Consider the following 21,040-nt stretch of genomic DNA (forward strand, 5'->3'; position numbering starts at 1 on the left):
ATATTCATATATTATATAATTCATATATTAAAATATTATATGAAATTATTATATATTAATATACCTTTGTAATTTTTTATATTTTATTTTATAATTTATTTTATATACTATATATGTATTATATATAATATAATACATTAATATAATTATGTAGTTATTTATTTATATTATATATAATAACTTTTGTAATTTTTATATCATATAATTTTGATTACATAATTTTTTTATATATATATATATATATAATAATATATTTTTTGCATTTTTGTTTAATTTGTGTACAATTGTACAATTCGGAGTAACAGCATTTCATAACCCAGACTACAGAAGTGTTAATTTTCCCCTGCAATAAGATCGCAAATGTCAGTCAACTTGATATTTATTTTACTTTTAATTGCATCTTATCTGAATAGAAAAAATATCAGTGCAGCACTCTGTAACATATCCAGAAATATACTCGTTCCACATTTCATGAACTGAGGAAGGATCTTTGAATCGTAGACACTGGTTTAGCTAAGTTGGAAAAAGAAAAAAGTGTCCCAGATGTCTATCGCATACCTTAATGAGAACTACGGCTAGATTTCAGCAAAGATGAACCGATGATAACATGCATCAGCCGAGCAAAAAAAAAAAAAAATGACAGTGGTTTCGGAAGTCAACACATCATTAGCCATTAAACGTTTCTGTCGGAAAATGCGGGGCCTTTTCGCTTCCCTCTGTAAGACATCTTTAGTCACGAGTTTCTACAAAGTCTTTGTTTCCATTTCTCTTTTTTTACACTTAGTACAAAATAAGACATTTCTACCCGTTAGCACTTCGGTTCCTTAGGAGACTATAACATATAATATATATAATAATTTATTTTCAGTGTTCAAACAGACAGATCCAGTGTGACTGGATAACTAACATACTCTACCAGGTTCCAGTTGGCATTTAGGAGGCTTTTATACATCCTCGATTTGCACTGAGCTCCTTAAACACAACTCAACGAGTTCCTCTGTGCCGCCCAACGCGGCGTCTCCAGACGAGACAATGTCTTATGCCGAATCCCTAGATGAGTGAAACGAGCACACTACAAATCCCAGAATGCACTGGTATCCTGCAGTCCTTCAGCGTGAGTCAGTGCATGTACTTCTGGGCTCGTACCTACTGATAGAGTTTAGTATTTTAACTCTGTGTTAAAGCAAATATACATTCTGCTGTGCAAAACTGGCTTCCTCCCGTCCGTTCATTTGCAGGTAAAAACCTCCGTCCTCTCGCTACAGGTGTTGCATTTCACAAAACAGCACCACTGGAATTTACAGTTGCATTGCCACACCTTGGTGTACTGATGCGTGTTGTAGCCCCGCCCACAGCACATGAGGTCACAGCCGTCCGTGTGCGGCGACGTCCGGTTGCACAGGCGCCCCTGCGTCCCCACGCTGCCCGTTTTGGCGTCCTCTTCGCAGTAATTGGGCGAGCGCTCGATGTAGACCAAGTCCGACTCTAAGGGCTTCTGGTAACCGTGCGTCTTCTTCACCTTGAGGAAGGTGGGCTGCCGCAGGCGGTTGGCGCGCACCGCCTCCACGTGCACCGCTTTGTTGTACTTGTCCTTCAGGACGTAGCCGATCTCGCGGAACTTCGGTAACGTGGTCCAACATGTTTTGGTGGTGCAGGAGCCCGACACACCGTGACATTTACACTCCAGCTTCATTCGCTCTTCCAGAACCTGCGGAGAATCACAACAGCACGAGTCTCGGTGAAAGTGTCATTTACAAACAGTGATTGTGTCACAACTTATAAAAAGACAAACAACGGCATAAAAGTCTTCCGGAGTCACATGATGCAAATTTGAGGGTGACAAAACTTGATGAATATTTGAGACATCCAGCTGAGCTGGTTGCATTTTTATGAACCAGTGTTTTGTACATCGTCTTAAATAACACAGAACTTCTTGGTTTTGTCTGTAATGTAAAGTTAAACAGCTCTCATGGATGCAAACATACCTGAGATATTTTAGAAAAAATACACATTTTAATTCAATTCAAAGAAAAGAGTCTTTGCATGCGCATTTTCTTTGTGTCATGAGCATATTCAGAATGGAATTATAGCTATACAGCCTAATATTTTTTAAAAATATAATATTTAAGTAATATTTTATAAAATATAATATACATTGTAATATGCATTATAATATAATATAATTAATATAACATCGGAATGGAACAATAGCTATACAGCCTAATGTTAAAAAAATATTTATATATTATATAATACTTTATGTCATAATACTATAATAAATAATATTTTATTATAAAATATACTATTTTATTATATGCATTTACATTATTAAATCATATTTGATATAAAATAATATAGTATAATATAATATCCAAAATGGAATAATAGCTATATAGCCTAATGTTAAAAAATAGTTATATATTGTATAATATTTTGTCATAATACTATAATAAATAATATTTTATTATAAAATATAATATTTTATTATATGCATTTACATTATTAAATCATATTTGATATAATATAATATAATATCTGAAATGGAATAATAGCTATATAGCCTAATGTTAAAAAATAGTTATATATTGTATAATACTTTATGTCATAATAGTATAATAAATAATATTTTATTATAAAATATACTATTTTATTATATGCATTTACATTATTAAATCATATTTGATATAATATAATATAATACCTGAAATGGAATAATAGCTATATAGCCTAATGTTAAAAAATAGTTATATATTGTATAATATAGCATATGTATTATTATTTCATTTTTGATATAATTTTATGTAATATAATATATATATATGTTCCATGTGTTAGTGTCATGTTATTTTTCATTTAGTTTTTGTTTTAAAAGATTTAAATATATATAATATTTCATACAATGCTTTATTATATAATAAAACTTTTAAGTAAGATTTTATTATAAAGTAAAATATTTTATATTATAGTCTGCAATATGTATTATTTAATATATATGTTCCATGTGTTAGTCAGTGTCTTGTTAATTTTTTTAGTTTTATACTTTTTAAAAATTATTTATTATTATTTTAAATTAGCTTAATTTTTTGCATAATTGTATTTCTAATGAAATTCAATCATTTTAATGAAACTGAATTTAAAAAATGCAAGCCAATGACATATATATATATATAGTACAACAAAGTTACAAATAAAGTAAGGTCTAACTGTAGTGTTTTCAGGTACAGACATGTAATAATTAGACCTAAATGTAAAATAACACTCAAATATACATTAATCTTTGTTAAAGCTGTGTTTTGTTGTTTGATTAACATTAATTCCTCAGCAGCAGGTATTTATAGGCTGCTGTCACTTTAAGAGCCAGCGCAAATAAATAGAGCCAATGTAAATAAAACACTGCATGTAAAATGGAATAAATAATGCAGTGTTCAGCGTGTTAAGTGACAGCCACATCTTGAACATAAAACAATTATTTTGCATTTTTAAACTAGTTTTGTGTCAAGAAGGGCTTAAATGACCATTATCTACAGTTCGTTCAAGTCAACTGCACTGCATTGTGGGACACAGTATCTCTCACGTACTCCAAGCATACAGAAAATTCACAAACGTTCTGCATACTTCAGAAATAGTGTGCTATTCTGAACACTCAAACACAGCACATACTAACAGCTTTCGGAAGTCAGCCTTTTCATGGTTTGCATTGAGCTGTTTGGAGAACAAGCGATGTACATGCAGTGGAAAAACCATACGCTGGCATACCGACGATCTAATGTGCTACATTAATACAGCCGGAGACTTCAGACGGCTCGCCGCTGATCCGTACGAGCAGCTCTCTGCCAGTTACCCATCAAACCTACTCTGTAATTCTCTCTACCTTCCTGCACACCACATCTGTAGCAGGAAAAATAAATATAAATCTCCTACAACCAAACACCATGATACTCCACGTTAGAAGTGGATTATTGAGCTTTTTAATGCATTGCAGATCTTCTGCAACGACGAAGCTACAGAACGACCATCAGCAAACGGATAGTGGAAGAAACCGATGGAGAAAGGGTTGAAATCACCGAGCAAAAACGTATCTGCATGTACAGTACATTGCAAAGAAAAGGAAATGTTTTATTTTTAGATTTATTCTGGATATCAATACTGTATGAAACGATGAAAGACTTTTTCCAGACCCTTTTCTCTGTCTGGCATGACTCCTCACCAGAAGCAATTATCATTTCCCTGGAAAACACATGTAAACTAATCGATCAATCCCACAAAACCATCCTGACCCACGCAAGGACATTGACAGTAAAAGCCGATTGGGAGCTCTCCATTTCAACCGGTTCTGTGCAATAACAAAAGAGGTCGGAGGGATTGTTCTGGCAAGACATTTATAAACGTCTACATTCAAGTTTTGTACTTCCTAGCCTTTCCCTATGACTCTATGCTTCCCTATGCTGCCAGGTTTCCATTTTAAATAAAAAATGGTTCCTAATTGGGCACTGATTGAATTATGCTAAAAATGAACTGAATAAATATGTTTTTGCAATATGATTTTACAATTTAAAAATGGACTTGTTCCAAAACCTAGTGAGCTGCCAATATAGACAGCATTTTAAGGCATATATATATATAATATATTATTTATGTTATATAAAAAAAATACATATGCATAATTCTTTTCATTTTACATCATACATTGATTTCATGTTATATATATATATATATATATATATATATATATATATATATATACACACACACACACACAGTACATATATATACAGTATATTTAAAAGTTATATATAAATTTATTTTTAGTACTTTTTTTTTCATTTTACATAATATATTTATATTTCATGTTTTATTTTTATTTCACTATATATAATCGTGTTTCTGTAAAATATCTAAATATAATTTAAATATATATATATATATATATGTGTGTGTGTGTATATAAAAAATATATTAAATATATATAAAAAAAAAAATAATAATAAAATATATATAATAATGAAAAATACAGTGTATATATATATATATATATATATATATATATATATATGTATATATATATATATATATATATATATTTACAGTACATATATAATATTAAATATGTAAATCTAGATATATGAAAATTTAATTTGAAATAATATATAAAAATTTTAAATAAAATAGTATATGTGTGTGTGTGTGTGTGTGTGTGTGTGTGGGTGTGTGTGTGTGTGTGTATATATATATATATATATATATATATATATATATATATATATATATATATATGTTATTTTACACAATAATGTAAAATATAAACAGAAAAAATATATATCTTGTAATATACTATATATATTCTAAGCAAGGCGGGTTTTATGACCTTTAACACAGAGTAGAATGTTTCATCAATTCTGCCAAGCAGTAATTTTATTTCATAAAATGGGATTCATAAACTGTATTTTCAGCCATTACTTAACCAATTAACTTATCGTCCCCTTGTAAAACATTGATTATCTTAACACCCGTAACACTATTGAAATCAGTTCCACGTGGCTTCAATACATCAATGTTGAATCTGCAGAGAAATACGTTCATGACTAATGTTGATTCAACATACACCGAGCCAATGTGTGCCCGCAGGCAACGGCATTTCAAAATGAACGATGTGTTACTTCACAAGCCGTCCGAAGGCCCGCAGCGCTGTTTACATTTGCCTGGATACGCTTACATCCACAGCGCTAATGTGGACCAGTTTTGGCCCCGGCTCGCTCCAACCACATACACGTATGATAGCAATTGAAATTCCAGAGCAGCAACTTCCATCTTCCCCCATCCAGAGTCATATGGTACATCCCGTCCCCCCTTACCCTATGATGCTATGGCTCCATGAATGCCATTGTGGGTCCTCTATAAAAGCCTGACTCAATGGAGCGAGGGTTGTGTTTTCAGTGCTGCAGAAAGACTCGCAATAATATCCTGTTACAGGCTTTAGACTTGATGATTCCATACAGCGGCCCGCGATGGGATTGGACGGGCTCCAACTGGCAACCGCGGACCTGGGGCTCAATCCCGGCTCGGCTCAGGCTCGCTCACACCATAAAGCCTTGTGTTATTAATTAGATCCATTTGTCACCGGAGTGCATGCGGTTCTGCTGTTTCAGTGCATGTTGTTTTGTGTTCTTGGATGACTAACAGCTATCAAACAAACAAACATGGCCAAAGCGGCGAGCGGCCAAACCGAGCTTGAACCGGCATCAAGGCGCGAACCGAGAAAGCACACAGTAATTGGCTGAAGCAAAACGAGTTGCTGAAAATGGCTAACTGTTCAAGCACTCGTCTGGCGAACGAATCCACGGCTTGCCACCCGAAACATATACATATACATCTTTGATTTTATATATATACGAAAAACGAACTATGCTCGAGTGAACTGTACTGGAGGACTGTGAAGACGAATCACGCCGCATGCCAATTGCTAAAACGCTCTAAACGCATTTGTCTTTTCAACAAGAATTAATGGATAATTTTTTTTCCGAAAGAATTCGTTATTTGTTTCTTCAACTAAATGTCGGCCAAAAAGTGCTTCCAAGCTAAAGCCTCTGACATCTAAACCAGATTAATCCACATTGTCTGGAAGATTTTCCCAACCGTACAGTCAAACAAAATGGATAAATGTTTCTGCAAGACGACCACGACCAGTGTTGGTAAATTGTCAAATTAAAATGCTCTTGAGAAATAACAAATGAAAACTTTTCTCCAAAGATTTCATTTGTTTCTTCAAGTCAGTATTGGCCAAAAAACTCTTTGGAGCTTCAAAGTTTTTAGAAAAGCTTCTGAAGTCTAAACAGATTAAGAAGCATTGTCTGGACAATTTTCCCTACCATCCAGTCAAACAAAACATTGGATGAATGATCTTGCAGAAACAAGGTCGCTAAATGTTGAATCAAAATGTTATGAATAAAGCCTCACCTTTCGCCCAGCTTCGTTGTTATGAAGGTTCATCAGCCGTCTGGCATTTTTTTTAATCTCCCGGGCGTCCACAAACTTTCGGGAGAACTCGATGCCATATTTGATGTCTGCCGAGCATCCGCCCCATTTCCAGCCCTCCTCCTGGTTGTAGTAGCCCTGTTTCTCCCTGTCGCAGCCGCAGTGGCTCATGTTTCCCTGGCTGCATGCGGCCGTCACGGCGTGGGCGACCCCAGCGGCGGTGATGGCGTAGGTGAATGCCGCCTCCCTGCTGCCTGGGGGGAAGAGGGAACAAGCTGTGTTATCTGCTCAACAGGACTCGAACACCAACACATTTGCATGCACAAACTAGCAAAATCAATATTTTGTGGTAAATAGTGGTAGGAGTAAAGCTAGCATCACTTTTACTGTTGCTCATAGGACGGCTTAGAGATTTAAGCAAACCCAAGTATATATGTATATTAAACCATCATACCGTGTGTCTTGCCGAGAGGCATGCTGTTACTTTACTAAGTGATTAACTTTACTTAGTTACTAAGTGATTTTCACATGCTGGACGAAGAAAAAACAGCGTAGTAACACCCTAGCAACCAGCCAAAACACCCTAGCAATCACACAACATTGTATGTACTAAAAACAAATTAGAACACCTTAGCAACAGCCTAGCAACCAGCTAAAATACACTGGGCAACCACATAATATTGTGCCAAACACTGATTAGAACACCCTAGCAACCAGCAAAAACAGAACACCCAGGCAATTACATAAAGTGCTAAAATCCAATACAAAAATACCTTAGTAACTGCATAGCAACATCCTAGCAACCAGACAGAACATTGTACTAAAACAAATTAGAGCACCAAATTAGAACAACATAACAAATTAGAACAACAGCCTAGCAACCAAATAGCATTGTTCTAAAAAAACAAAAACAAATTAGAACTCATATAAAACAGCATAGCAACACCCTAGAAACCAGCCAAAATACACTGAGCAACCACATAACATTGTGCTTAAAACTGATTAGAACAGCTTAGCAACTGCATAGCAACACCTTAGCAACCAGCCAGAACACCCAGGCAATCACATAACTGCTAAAAACCAATAAAAAAGAACACCTTAGTAACTACAGAGCAACATCGTAGCAACCAGACAGAACGCCCTGGTAATCACAAAACTGTGCTAAAAAACAAACAAAAAAGAACACATTGGCAACTGCATAGCAACATCTAAGCAACCAACCAGAACGTCCTGGCAGCCACCTAACAGTGTACAAAAAACAAATTACGTCACATAAAATTGTTCTAAAAAAAACTGAATGCAGAAGAAACAGCATAGCAGCATCCTAGCAACCACATAACAATTTGCTAAGAAACGATTAGCAACTGCATGGCAACACCCTAGCAATCAGCCAGAACACCCAGGCGATCACATAAATGCTAAAAAACAATAAAAGAACACCTTAACAAGTGCAAAGCAACAGCCTAGCAACCACATAACATTGTTCTAAAAAAACAAAAAAAACAAATTAGAACACAGAAGAAACAGCACAGCAACACCCTAGCAACCACATAATATTGCGCTAAAAACAATTATACCACCTCTACACCCTAGCAAAACATTGCACTGTGCTAAATAACAATTAGAACACCTTAGCAACTGCATAGCAACACCCTAGCAACCAGTCAGAACACCTAATATGATGCCAGCAACCTTTGCATGTGCAAACACCACTCGTGTTTACTCATAATTAACATAATTAACATGAGCAACAAAATCAGTTGAAAACATGATTCGGTATCTTTACATAATGGATAAAAATGAGAATGGACTGTAGTGTATGGAATATAAAAACATGAAGTAATTTCAAATGAGAATTCATGATTAGCTTCCAAAGATGAAAGATATGTGATGAGGTTTCATCCCAGCCTCTGAATAGTGTTTCTGTACACCTTTGGCGAGACGACTGCAGCTGTTGAACAGCGGCCACAGATGTTGAGCTGGAGGATTCTCAGAGTGTGAGAAAGCAAAGCCAAGGTGCTGTCCAAAGTGCTGAATTCTCCTGCCAGAGCACCTTACAAACCCACCACATGAAACACTGCGAGGTCGATCTGGCCCTCCACTGCTCCACACACACATCTGGAGCTTTATTTCACATGACGTGTGGAGCAAACACGGCATATCAGCTGAACAATCTGGGAAATGAATTCACTGATAAAAGCAAACTTTGATCATCTCAGAAGAGCCAAACACTGCTCACTAATGGGAATGGGAATTGGAGGAGAAATGTTAAAAGTGGCATGAAAATAAATGTTACAATGAAAAAAGAAAAAAAAATGGTTCTAAAATATAATTTTGGATGAGATTCATCCATCAAAATTTGTTTGTGCAAAATGTCACATGTAGACCATAATAATCAATCTCTCCTTTCTGATTTTGTTTATTAAATACAACCAATCATGCGTCATTCTGGTGAATATAAACAGTCTGTTTCAGGCATCCAAGACCAAAAGTCCTATCTACTTGAATGACAGAATCTGTCATAAACTATCCAATAAACATTGTTTCTTATGCTCAAATAGCATTAAAAAGCATATTTTTCAGCATCTGCAGTGATGCAATGACTTAACCAATCACCGATTGGCTCTTTTATTTAGAAGGCAGGACTTATTCCATCATATTGCACATTGCAGTTTCACCCATTCATATGTAATATGAGTGCACCATCTTTGTATATCTATAGACTGCTATAAACCAGCCAACTTGTGATGGCAGAAAAGACTTGCACTCCACACACACACACACACACACACACACACACACACACACACACACTGGCATGTTCAAATCTCTGACTCAAACACATATACACACAGTGCCAGTGTAATGGCAAAAGCAGAAAAAAAAGATCATTGCCAAGAAGAAAAGTGGCTGCCATGGACCAGCGTGCAGCACACACACACACACACACACACACACACACACACACACACAAACACACACTCTTCATAGAGAAAATGGCTGCTGATGAACTGTCCCCCCCCCCCATTAATGTGAGTAAATTATACAGAGTAGATGCAAGGGATAGTTCACCAAAAAATTAAAATTATCCCATGATTTACTCACCCGAAAGCCATCCTAGGTGTATATGACTATCTTCTTTCAGACAAACACAATCAGAGAAATATTTTAAAATATCCTGACTCTTCCAAGCTTTATAATGGGAGAGAAGGGGCAGATTTTGAAGGCCAAAAAAAATCATCCATCCATCATAAAATAATCCATACAGCTCCAGGGGTTTAATAAAGGCCTTCTTCTATCCATATTTAAACGTTTTTAAATTCAAATAACTAGCTTCCAGTGAATGACCGTATTATTTTAATTTGTAAAGTTTTAAATATGTATATTTTTCTTACAAAAATCCAATTTTCCTTGAATAAAATCTTCAGAAAATCTCATCCCCATTCACTGCCATTATAAAGCTTGGAAGAGCCAGGATATATTTTAATATAACTCTGAATATGTTCATCAGAAAGAAGAAAGCCAAAAATATTTATATGTAAAATAATATAAAATAAAATAATAACATTATGTAAATCTGTTTAAGTTTAAACAATCACTATATATATATATATATACACACACACACAAAATATAACTATTTATAATATAAAAATAGTATAATATTTAAAATAGTATAATAATCTAAAAATAATATGAAAGAGTAATATAATAAAAAAAATGTACATGAATAAATAAACGAATAATCTCACCATGTGCATGATGAGCACAACACTACTCTACCGTTCAAAAGCAAGCTCACAAACAAAACTTTCAATTTCCAGAATTTTCCTAAAATATAGTCTTGCCCTGCCTCACAATCTTTCTCATCCATCGCGCAGACGGTACCCAATCAGGCCGCTGTCCACATCGGGTTAACGGTGCGCGAGGGCCATATACTCACAAACGCCAAAGTGAATAAAGCACATCTGAGGAGGCCAGAACCAAAGCCCTGACTCCACTCCAGCTAGAAGCACCCTGGGATAGCCTCGAACCCTGCCAGTGGAAAACTGGACTGACCAGAAAACCCTCAAAGAACTTGGAAGGGAAGAACAGAGGAATATTAAAACAGATGTCTAATAGAGTTTAGTGGCAAGTGTCTGCGACAGAATCCAAGATCGCTGTGGAAGAGCAGCACTCTGTCTCTGTTTACCCTCGTTTTACGTAGATATCCGCTGACCTTACGTAGAGACGGTGGGCGGAAGACTGCGACCGCTTTGGCTCGGACGGACGACAGCAAACCACTAAACAAATCACGTTTGACACGGCTGAGGAGATTTACAACCTCAGAGCGGACAAACAATCTCGCTGAACCCTGGGATGGCCTGGGCAGCACCGACTGCTCCGTTCATGCTGCCGAAGGGACGCGGAGAGCTTGAAGGACGCGCTAAATCTGACCACTGCTTCAACCTGCCAATCATCTGAGGTCAGAGAGAGCATCGGGAAGAGTTCAAACTAACGACCTCTGGATCAAACTCATTACACTCTTCTCAACTTAACATTACTGCAAATATCACGTTTTGGCATTATTCCTTATAATATATAATATTTAAAAAAATAGATAATTGAAAACAAATAAAAAAAACTACACACACATGCTCACACACACACAAACACTCACATGCTCACACACACACAAACACTCACATGCTCACACACACACAAACACTCACATGCTCACACACACACAAACACTCACATGCTCACACACACACAAACACTCACATGCTCACACACACACAAACACTCACATGCTCACACACACACAAACACACACATGCTCACACACACACAAACACTCACATGCTCATACACACACACAAACACTCACATGCTCACACACACACAAACACTCACATGCTCACACACACACAAACACTCACATGCTCACACACACACAAACACTCACATGCTCACACACACACAAACACTCACATGCTCACACACACACAAACACACACATGCTCACACACACACAAACACTCACATGCTCACACACACAAACACTCACATGCTCATACACACACAAACACACACATGCTCACACACACACAAACACTCACATGCTCACACACACACAAACACACACATGCTCACACACACACAAACACACACATGCTCACACACACACAAACACTCACATGCTCACACACACAAACACTCACATGCTCATACACACACAAACACTCACATGCTCACACACACACAAACACTCACATGCTCACACACACACAAACACACACATGCTCACACACACACAAACACTCACATGCTCACACACACACAAACACTCACATGCTCACACACAAACACTCACATGCTCACACACACACAAACACTCACATGCTCACACACAAACACTCACATGCTCACACACACAAACACTCACATGCTCATACACACACAAACACACACATGCTCACACACACACAAACACTCACATGCTCACACACACACAAACACACACATGCTCACACACACACAAACACTCACATGCTCACACACACACAAACACTCACATGCTCACACACAAACACTCACATGCTCACACACACAAACACTCACATGCTCACACACACACAAACACACACATGCTCACACACACACAAACACTCACATGCTCACACACACACAAACACTCACATGCTCACACACACAAACACTCACATGCTCACACACAAACACTCACATGCTCACACACACACAAACACTCACATGCTCACACACAAACACTCACATGCTCACACACACAAACACTCACATGCTCATACACACACAAACACACACATGCTCACACACACACAAACACTCACATGCTCACACACACACAAACACACACATGCTCACACACACACAAACACACACATGCTCACACACACACAAACACTCACATGCTCACACACACACAAACACTCACATGCTCACACACACACAAACACTCACATGCTCACACACACACAAACACTCACATGCTCACACACACACAAACACTCACATGCTCACACACACACAAACACTCACATGCTCACACACACACAAACACTCACATGCTCACACACACAAACACTCACATGCTCACACACACACAAACACTCACATGCTCACACACACACAAACACTCACATGCTCACACACACACAAACACTCACATGCTCACACACACACAAACACTCACATGCTCACACACACACAAACACTCACATGCTCACACACACACAAACACTCACATGCTCACACACACAAACACTCACATGCTCACACACACACAAACACTCACATGCTCACACACACACAAACACTCACATGCTCATACACACACAAACACTCACATGCTCACACACACACAAACACTCACATGCTCATACACACACAAACACTCACATGCTCACACACACACAAACACTCACATGCTCACACACACACAAACACTCACATGCTCACACACACACAAACACTCACATGCTCACACACACACAAACACTCACATGCTCACACACACACAAACACTCACATGCTCACACACACACAAACACTCACATGCTCACACACACACAAACACTCACATGCTCATACACACACAAACACTCACATGCTCACACACACACAAACACTCACATGCTCACACACACACAAACACTCACATGCTCACACACACACAAACACTCACATGCTCACACACACACAAACACTCACATGCTCATACACACACAAACACTCACATGCTCACACACACACAAACACTCACATGCTCACACACACACAAACACTCACATGCTCACACACACACAAACACTCACATGCTCACACACACACAAACACTCACATGCTCACACACACACAAACACTCACATGCTCACACACACACAAACACTCACATGCTCACACACACACAAACACTCACATGCTCACACACACACAAACACTCACATGCTCACACACACACAAACACTCACATGCTCACACACACACAAACACTCACATGCTCACACACACAAACACTCACATGCTCACACACACACAAACACTCACATGCTCACACACACACAAACACTCACATGCTCACACACACACAAACACTCACATGCTCACACACACACAAACACTCACATGCTCACACAGACAAAAACACTCACATGCTCACACACACACAAACACTCACATGCTCACACACACACAAACACTCACATGCTCACACACACACAAACACTCACATGCTCACACACACACAAACACTCACATGCTCACACACACACAAACACTCACATGCTCACACACACACAAACACTCACATGCTCACACACACACAAACACTCACATGCTCACACACACACAAACACTCACATGCTCACACACACACAAACACTCACATGCTCACACACACACAAACACTCACATGCTCACACACACACAAACACTCACATGCTCACACACACACAAACACTCACATGCTCACACACACACAAACACTCACATGCTCACACACACACAAACACTCACATGCTCACACACACACAAACACTCACATGCTCACACACACACAAACACTCACATGCTCACACACACAAACACTCACATGCTCACACACACACAAACACTCACATGCTCACACACACACAAACACTCACATGCTCACACACACACAAACACTCACATGCTCACACACACACAAACACTCACATGCTCACACACACACAAACACTCACATGCTCACACACACACAAACACTCACATGCTCACACACACACAAACACTCACATGCTCACACACACACAAACACTCACATGCTCACACACACACAAACACTCACATGCACACACACACACAAACACTCACATGCTCACACACACACAAACACTCACATGCTCACACACACACAAACACTCACATGCTCACACACACACAAACACTCACATGCTCACACACACACAAACACTCACATGCTCACACACACACAAACACTCACATGCTCACACACACACAAACACTCACATGCTCACACACACACAAACACTCACATGCTCACACACACACAAACACTCACATGCTCACACACACACACAAACACTCACAGGCTCACACACACACAAACACTCACATGCTCACACACACACAAACACTCACATGCTCACACACACACAAACACTCACATGCTCACACACACACAAACACTCACATGCTCACACACACACAAACACTCACATGCTCACACACACACAAACACTCACATGCTCACACACACACAAACACTCACATGCTCACACACACACAAACACTCACATGCTCACACACACACAAACACTCACATGCTCACACACACACAAACACTCACATGCTCACACACACACAAACACTCACATGCTCACACTAACTGAAACACTCACATTCTCACACACACACAAACACTCACATGCTCACACACACACAAACACTCACATGCTCACACACACACAAACACTCACATGCTCACACACACACAAACACTCACATGCTCACACACACACAAACACTCACATGCTCACACACACACAAACACTCACATGCTCACACACACACAAACACTCACATGCTCACACACACACAAACACTCACATGCTCACACACACACAAACACTCACATGCTCACACACACACAAACACTCACATGCTCACACACACACAAACACTCACATGCTCACACACACACAAACACTCACATGCTCACACACACACAAACACTCACATGCTCACACACACACAAACACTCACATGCTCACACACACACAAACACTCACATGCTCACACACACACAAACACTCACATGCTCACACACACACACACACTCACATGCTCACACACACACAAACACTCACATGCTCACACACACACAAACACTCACATGCTCACACACACACAAACACTCTCATGCTCACACACACACAAACACTCACATGCTCACACACACACAAACACTCACATGCTCACACACACACAAACACTCACATGCTCACACACACACAAACACTCACATGCTCACACACACACAAACACTCACATGCTCACACACACACAAACACTCACATGCTCACACACACACAAACACTCACATGCTCACACACACACAAACACTCACATGCTCACACACACACAAACACTCACATGCTCACACACACACAAACACTCACATGCTCACACACACACAAACACTCACATGCTCACACACACACAAACACTCACATGCTCACACACACACAAACACTCACATGCTCACACACACACAAACACTCACATGCTCACACACACACAAACACTCACATGCTCACACACACACAAACACTCACATGCTCACACACACACAAACACTCACATGCTCACACACACACAAACACTCACATGCTCACACACACACAAACACTCACATGCTCACACACACACAAACACTCACATGCTCACACACACACAAACACTCACATGCTCACACACACACAAACACTCACATGCTCACACACACACAAACACTCACATGCTCACACACACACAAACACTCACATGCTCACACACAAACACTCACATGCTCACACACACACAAACACTCACATGCTCACACACACACAAACACTCACATGCTCACACACACACAAACACTCACAAGCTCACACACACACAAACACACACAAGCTCACACACACACAAACACTCACATGCTCACACACACACAAACACTCACATGCTCACACACACACAAACACTCACATGCTCACACACACACAAACACTCACATGCTCACACACACACAAACACTCACATGCTCACACACACACAAACACTCACATGCTCACACACACACAAACACTCACATGCTCACACACACACAAACACTCACATGCTCACACACACACAAACACTCACATGCTCACACACACACAAACACTCACATGCTCACACACACACAAACACTCACATGCTCACACACACACAAACACTCACATGCTCACACACACACAAACACTCACATGCTCACACACACACAAACACTCACATGCTCACACACACACAAACACTCACATGCTCACACACACACAAACACTCACATGCTCACACACACACAAACACTCACATGCTCACAAACACACAAACACTCACATGATCACACACAAACAAAAACTCACATGCTCACACACACACAAACACTCACATGCTCACACACACACAAACACTCACATGCTCACACACACACAAACACTCACATGCTCACACACACACAAACACTCACATGCTCACACACACACAAACACTCACATGCTCACACACACACAAACACTCACATGCTCACACACACACAAACACTCACATGCTCACACACACACAAACACTCACATGCTCACACACACACAAACACTCACATGCTCACACACACACAAACACTCACATGCTCACACACACACAAACACTCACATGCTCACACACACACAAACACTCACATGCTCACACACACACAAACACTCACATGCTCACACACACACAAACACTCACATGCTCACACACACACAAACACTCACATGCTCACACACACACAAACACTCACATGCTCACACACACACAAACACTCACATGCTCATACACACACAAACACTCACATGCTCACACACACACAAACACTCACATGCTCATACACACACAAACACTCACATGCTCACACACACACAAACACTCACATGCTCACACACACACAAACACTCACATGCTCACACACACACAAACACTCACATGCTCACACACACACAAACACTCACATGCTCACACACACACAAACACTCACATGCTCACACACACACAAACACTCACATGCTCACACACACACAAACACTCACATGCTCACACACACACAAACACTCACATGCTCACACACACACAAACACTCACATGCTCACACACACACAAACACTCACATGCTCACACACACACAAACACTCACATGCTCACACACACACAAACACTCACATGCTCACACACACACAAACACTCACATGCTCACACACACACAAACACTCACATGCTCACACACACACAAACACTCACATGCTCACACACACACAAACACTCACATGCTCACACACACACAAACACTCACATGCTCACACACACACAAACACTCACATGCTCACACACACACAAACACTCACATGCTCACACACACACAAACACTCACATGCTCACACACACACAAACACTCACATGCTCACACACACACAAACACTCTCATGCTCACACACACACAAACACTCACATGCTCACACACACACAAACACTCACATTCTCACACACACACACACACTCACATGCTCACACACACACAAACACTCACATGCTCACACACACACAAACACTCACATGCTCACACACACACAAACACTCACATGCTCACACACACACAAACACTCACATGCTCACACACACACAAACGCTCACATGCTCACACACACACAAACACTCACATGCTCACACACACACAAACACTCACATGCTCACACACACACAAACACTCACATGCTCACACACACACAAACACTCACATGCTCACACACACACAAACACTCACATGCTCACACACACACAAACACTCACATGCTCACACACACACAAACACTCACATGCTCACACACACACAAACACTCACATGCTCACACACACACAAACACTCACATGCTCACACACACACAAACACTCACATGCTCACACACACACAAACACTCACATGCTCACACACACACAAACACTCACATGCTCACACACACACAAACACTCACATGCTCACACACACACAAACACTCACATGCTCACACACACACAAACACTCACATGCTCACACACACACAAACACTCACATGCTCACACACACACAAACACTCACATGCTCACACACACACAAACACTCACATGCTCACACACACACAAACACTCACATGCTCACACACACACAAACACTCACATGCTCACACACACACAAACGCTCACATGCTCATACACACACAAACGCTCACATGCTCACACACACACAAACGCTCACATGCTCACACACACACAAACACTCACATGCTCACACACACACAAACACTCACATGCTCACACACACACAAACACTCACATGCTCACACACACAAACACTCACATGCTCATACACACACAAACACTCACATGCTCATACACACACAAACACTCACATGCTCACACACACACAAACGCTCACATGCTCATACACACACAAACGCTCACATGCGCACACACACACAAACACTCACATGCTCATACACACACAAACACTCACATGCTCACACACACACAAACACTCACATGCTCACACACACACAAACACTCACATGCTCACACACACAAACACTCACATGCTCACACACACACAAACACTCACATGCTCACACACACAAACACTCACATGCTCACACACACACAAACACTCACATGCTCACACACAAACGCTCACATGCTCATACACACACAAACACTCACATGCTCATACACACACAAACACTCACATGCTCACACACACACAAACGCTCACATGCTCACACACAAACGCTCACATGCTCACACACACACAAACACTCACATGCTCACACACACACAAACACTCACATGCTCACACACACAAACACTCACATGCTCACACACACACAAACGCTCACATGCTCACACACACACAAACGCTCACATGCTCACACACACACAAACACTCACATGCTCACACACAAACACTCACAAGCTCACACACACACAAACACTCACATGCTCACACACACACAAACACTCACATGCTCACACACACACAAACACTCACATGCTCACACACACACAAACACTCACATGCTCACACACACACAAACACTCACATGCTCACACACACACAAACACTCACATGCTCACACACACACAAACACTCACATGCTCACACACACACAAACACTCACATGCTCATACACACACAAACACTCACATGCTCATACACACACAAACACTCACATGCTCATACACACACAAACACTCACATGCTCACACACACACAAACACTCACATGCTCACACACACACAAACACTCACATGCTCACACACACACAAACACTCACATGCTCACACACACACAAACACTCACATGCTCACACACACACAAACACTCACATGCTCACACACACACAAACACTCACATGCTCATACACACACAAACACTCACATGCTCATACACACACAAACACTCACATGCTCATACACACACAAACACTCACATGCTCACACACACACAAACACTCACATGCTCACACACACACAAACACTCACATGCTCACACACACAAACACTCACATGCTCACACACACACAAACACTCACATGCTCACACACACACAAACACACACATGCTCATACACACACAAACACTCACATGCTCACACACACACACAAACACTCACATGCTCACACACACACAAACACTCACATGCTCATACACACACAAACACTCACATGCTCATACACACACAAACACTCACATGCTCATACACACACAAACACTCACATGCTCACACACACACAAACACTCACATGCTCACACACACACAAACACTCACATGCTCACACACACACAAACACTCACATGCTCACACACACACAAACACTCACATGCTCACACACACACAAACGCTCACATGCTCACACACACACAAACACTCACATGCTCACACACACACAAACACTCACATGCTCACACACACACAAACACTCACATGCTCACACACACACAAACACTCACATGCTCACACACAAACACTCACATGCTCATACACACACAAACACTCACATGCTCAAACACACACAAACGCTCACATGCTCACACACAAACACTCACATGCTCACACACACACAAACACTCACATGCTCACACACAAACACTCACATGCTCACACACACACAAACACTCACATGCTCATACACACACAAACACTCACATGCTCACACACACACAAACGCTCACATGCTCACACACAAAC

General features: G+C 40.2%; 1 protein-coding gene across 1 annotated transcript in view; it reads right to left on the reverse strand.

Moving 5' to 3' along the window:
- Positions 1–271: 271 nt before the first annotated feature.
- Positions 272–21,040, reverse strand: part of wnt7bb (wingless-type MMTV integration site family, member 7Bb) — a 56,431-nt gene continuing 35,662 nt past the window's right edge. Inside the window, 2 exon segments of the mRNA XM_067378847.1 lie at positions 272–1,708; positions 6,955–7,226. Of these exon segments, the coding sequence (XP_067234948.1) occupies positions 1,229–1,708; positions 6,955–7,226 (752 nt within the window). The 3' untranslated portion in view covers positions 272–1,228.

Source organism: Chanodichthys erythropterus, chromosome 24 (genome assembly GCF_024489055.1).
Source record: "Chanodichthys erythropterus isolate Z2021 chromosome 24, ASM2448905v1, whole genome shotgun sequence".
NCBI lineage: Eukaryota > Metazoa > Chordata > Actinopteri > Cypriniformes > Xenocyprididae > Chanodichthys > Chanodichthys erythropterus.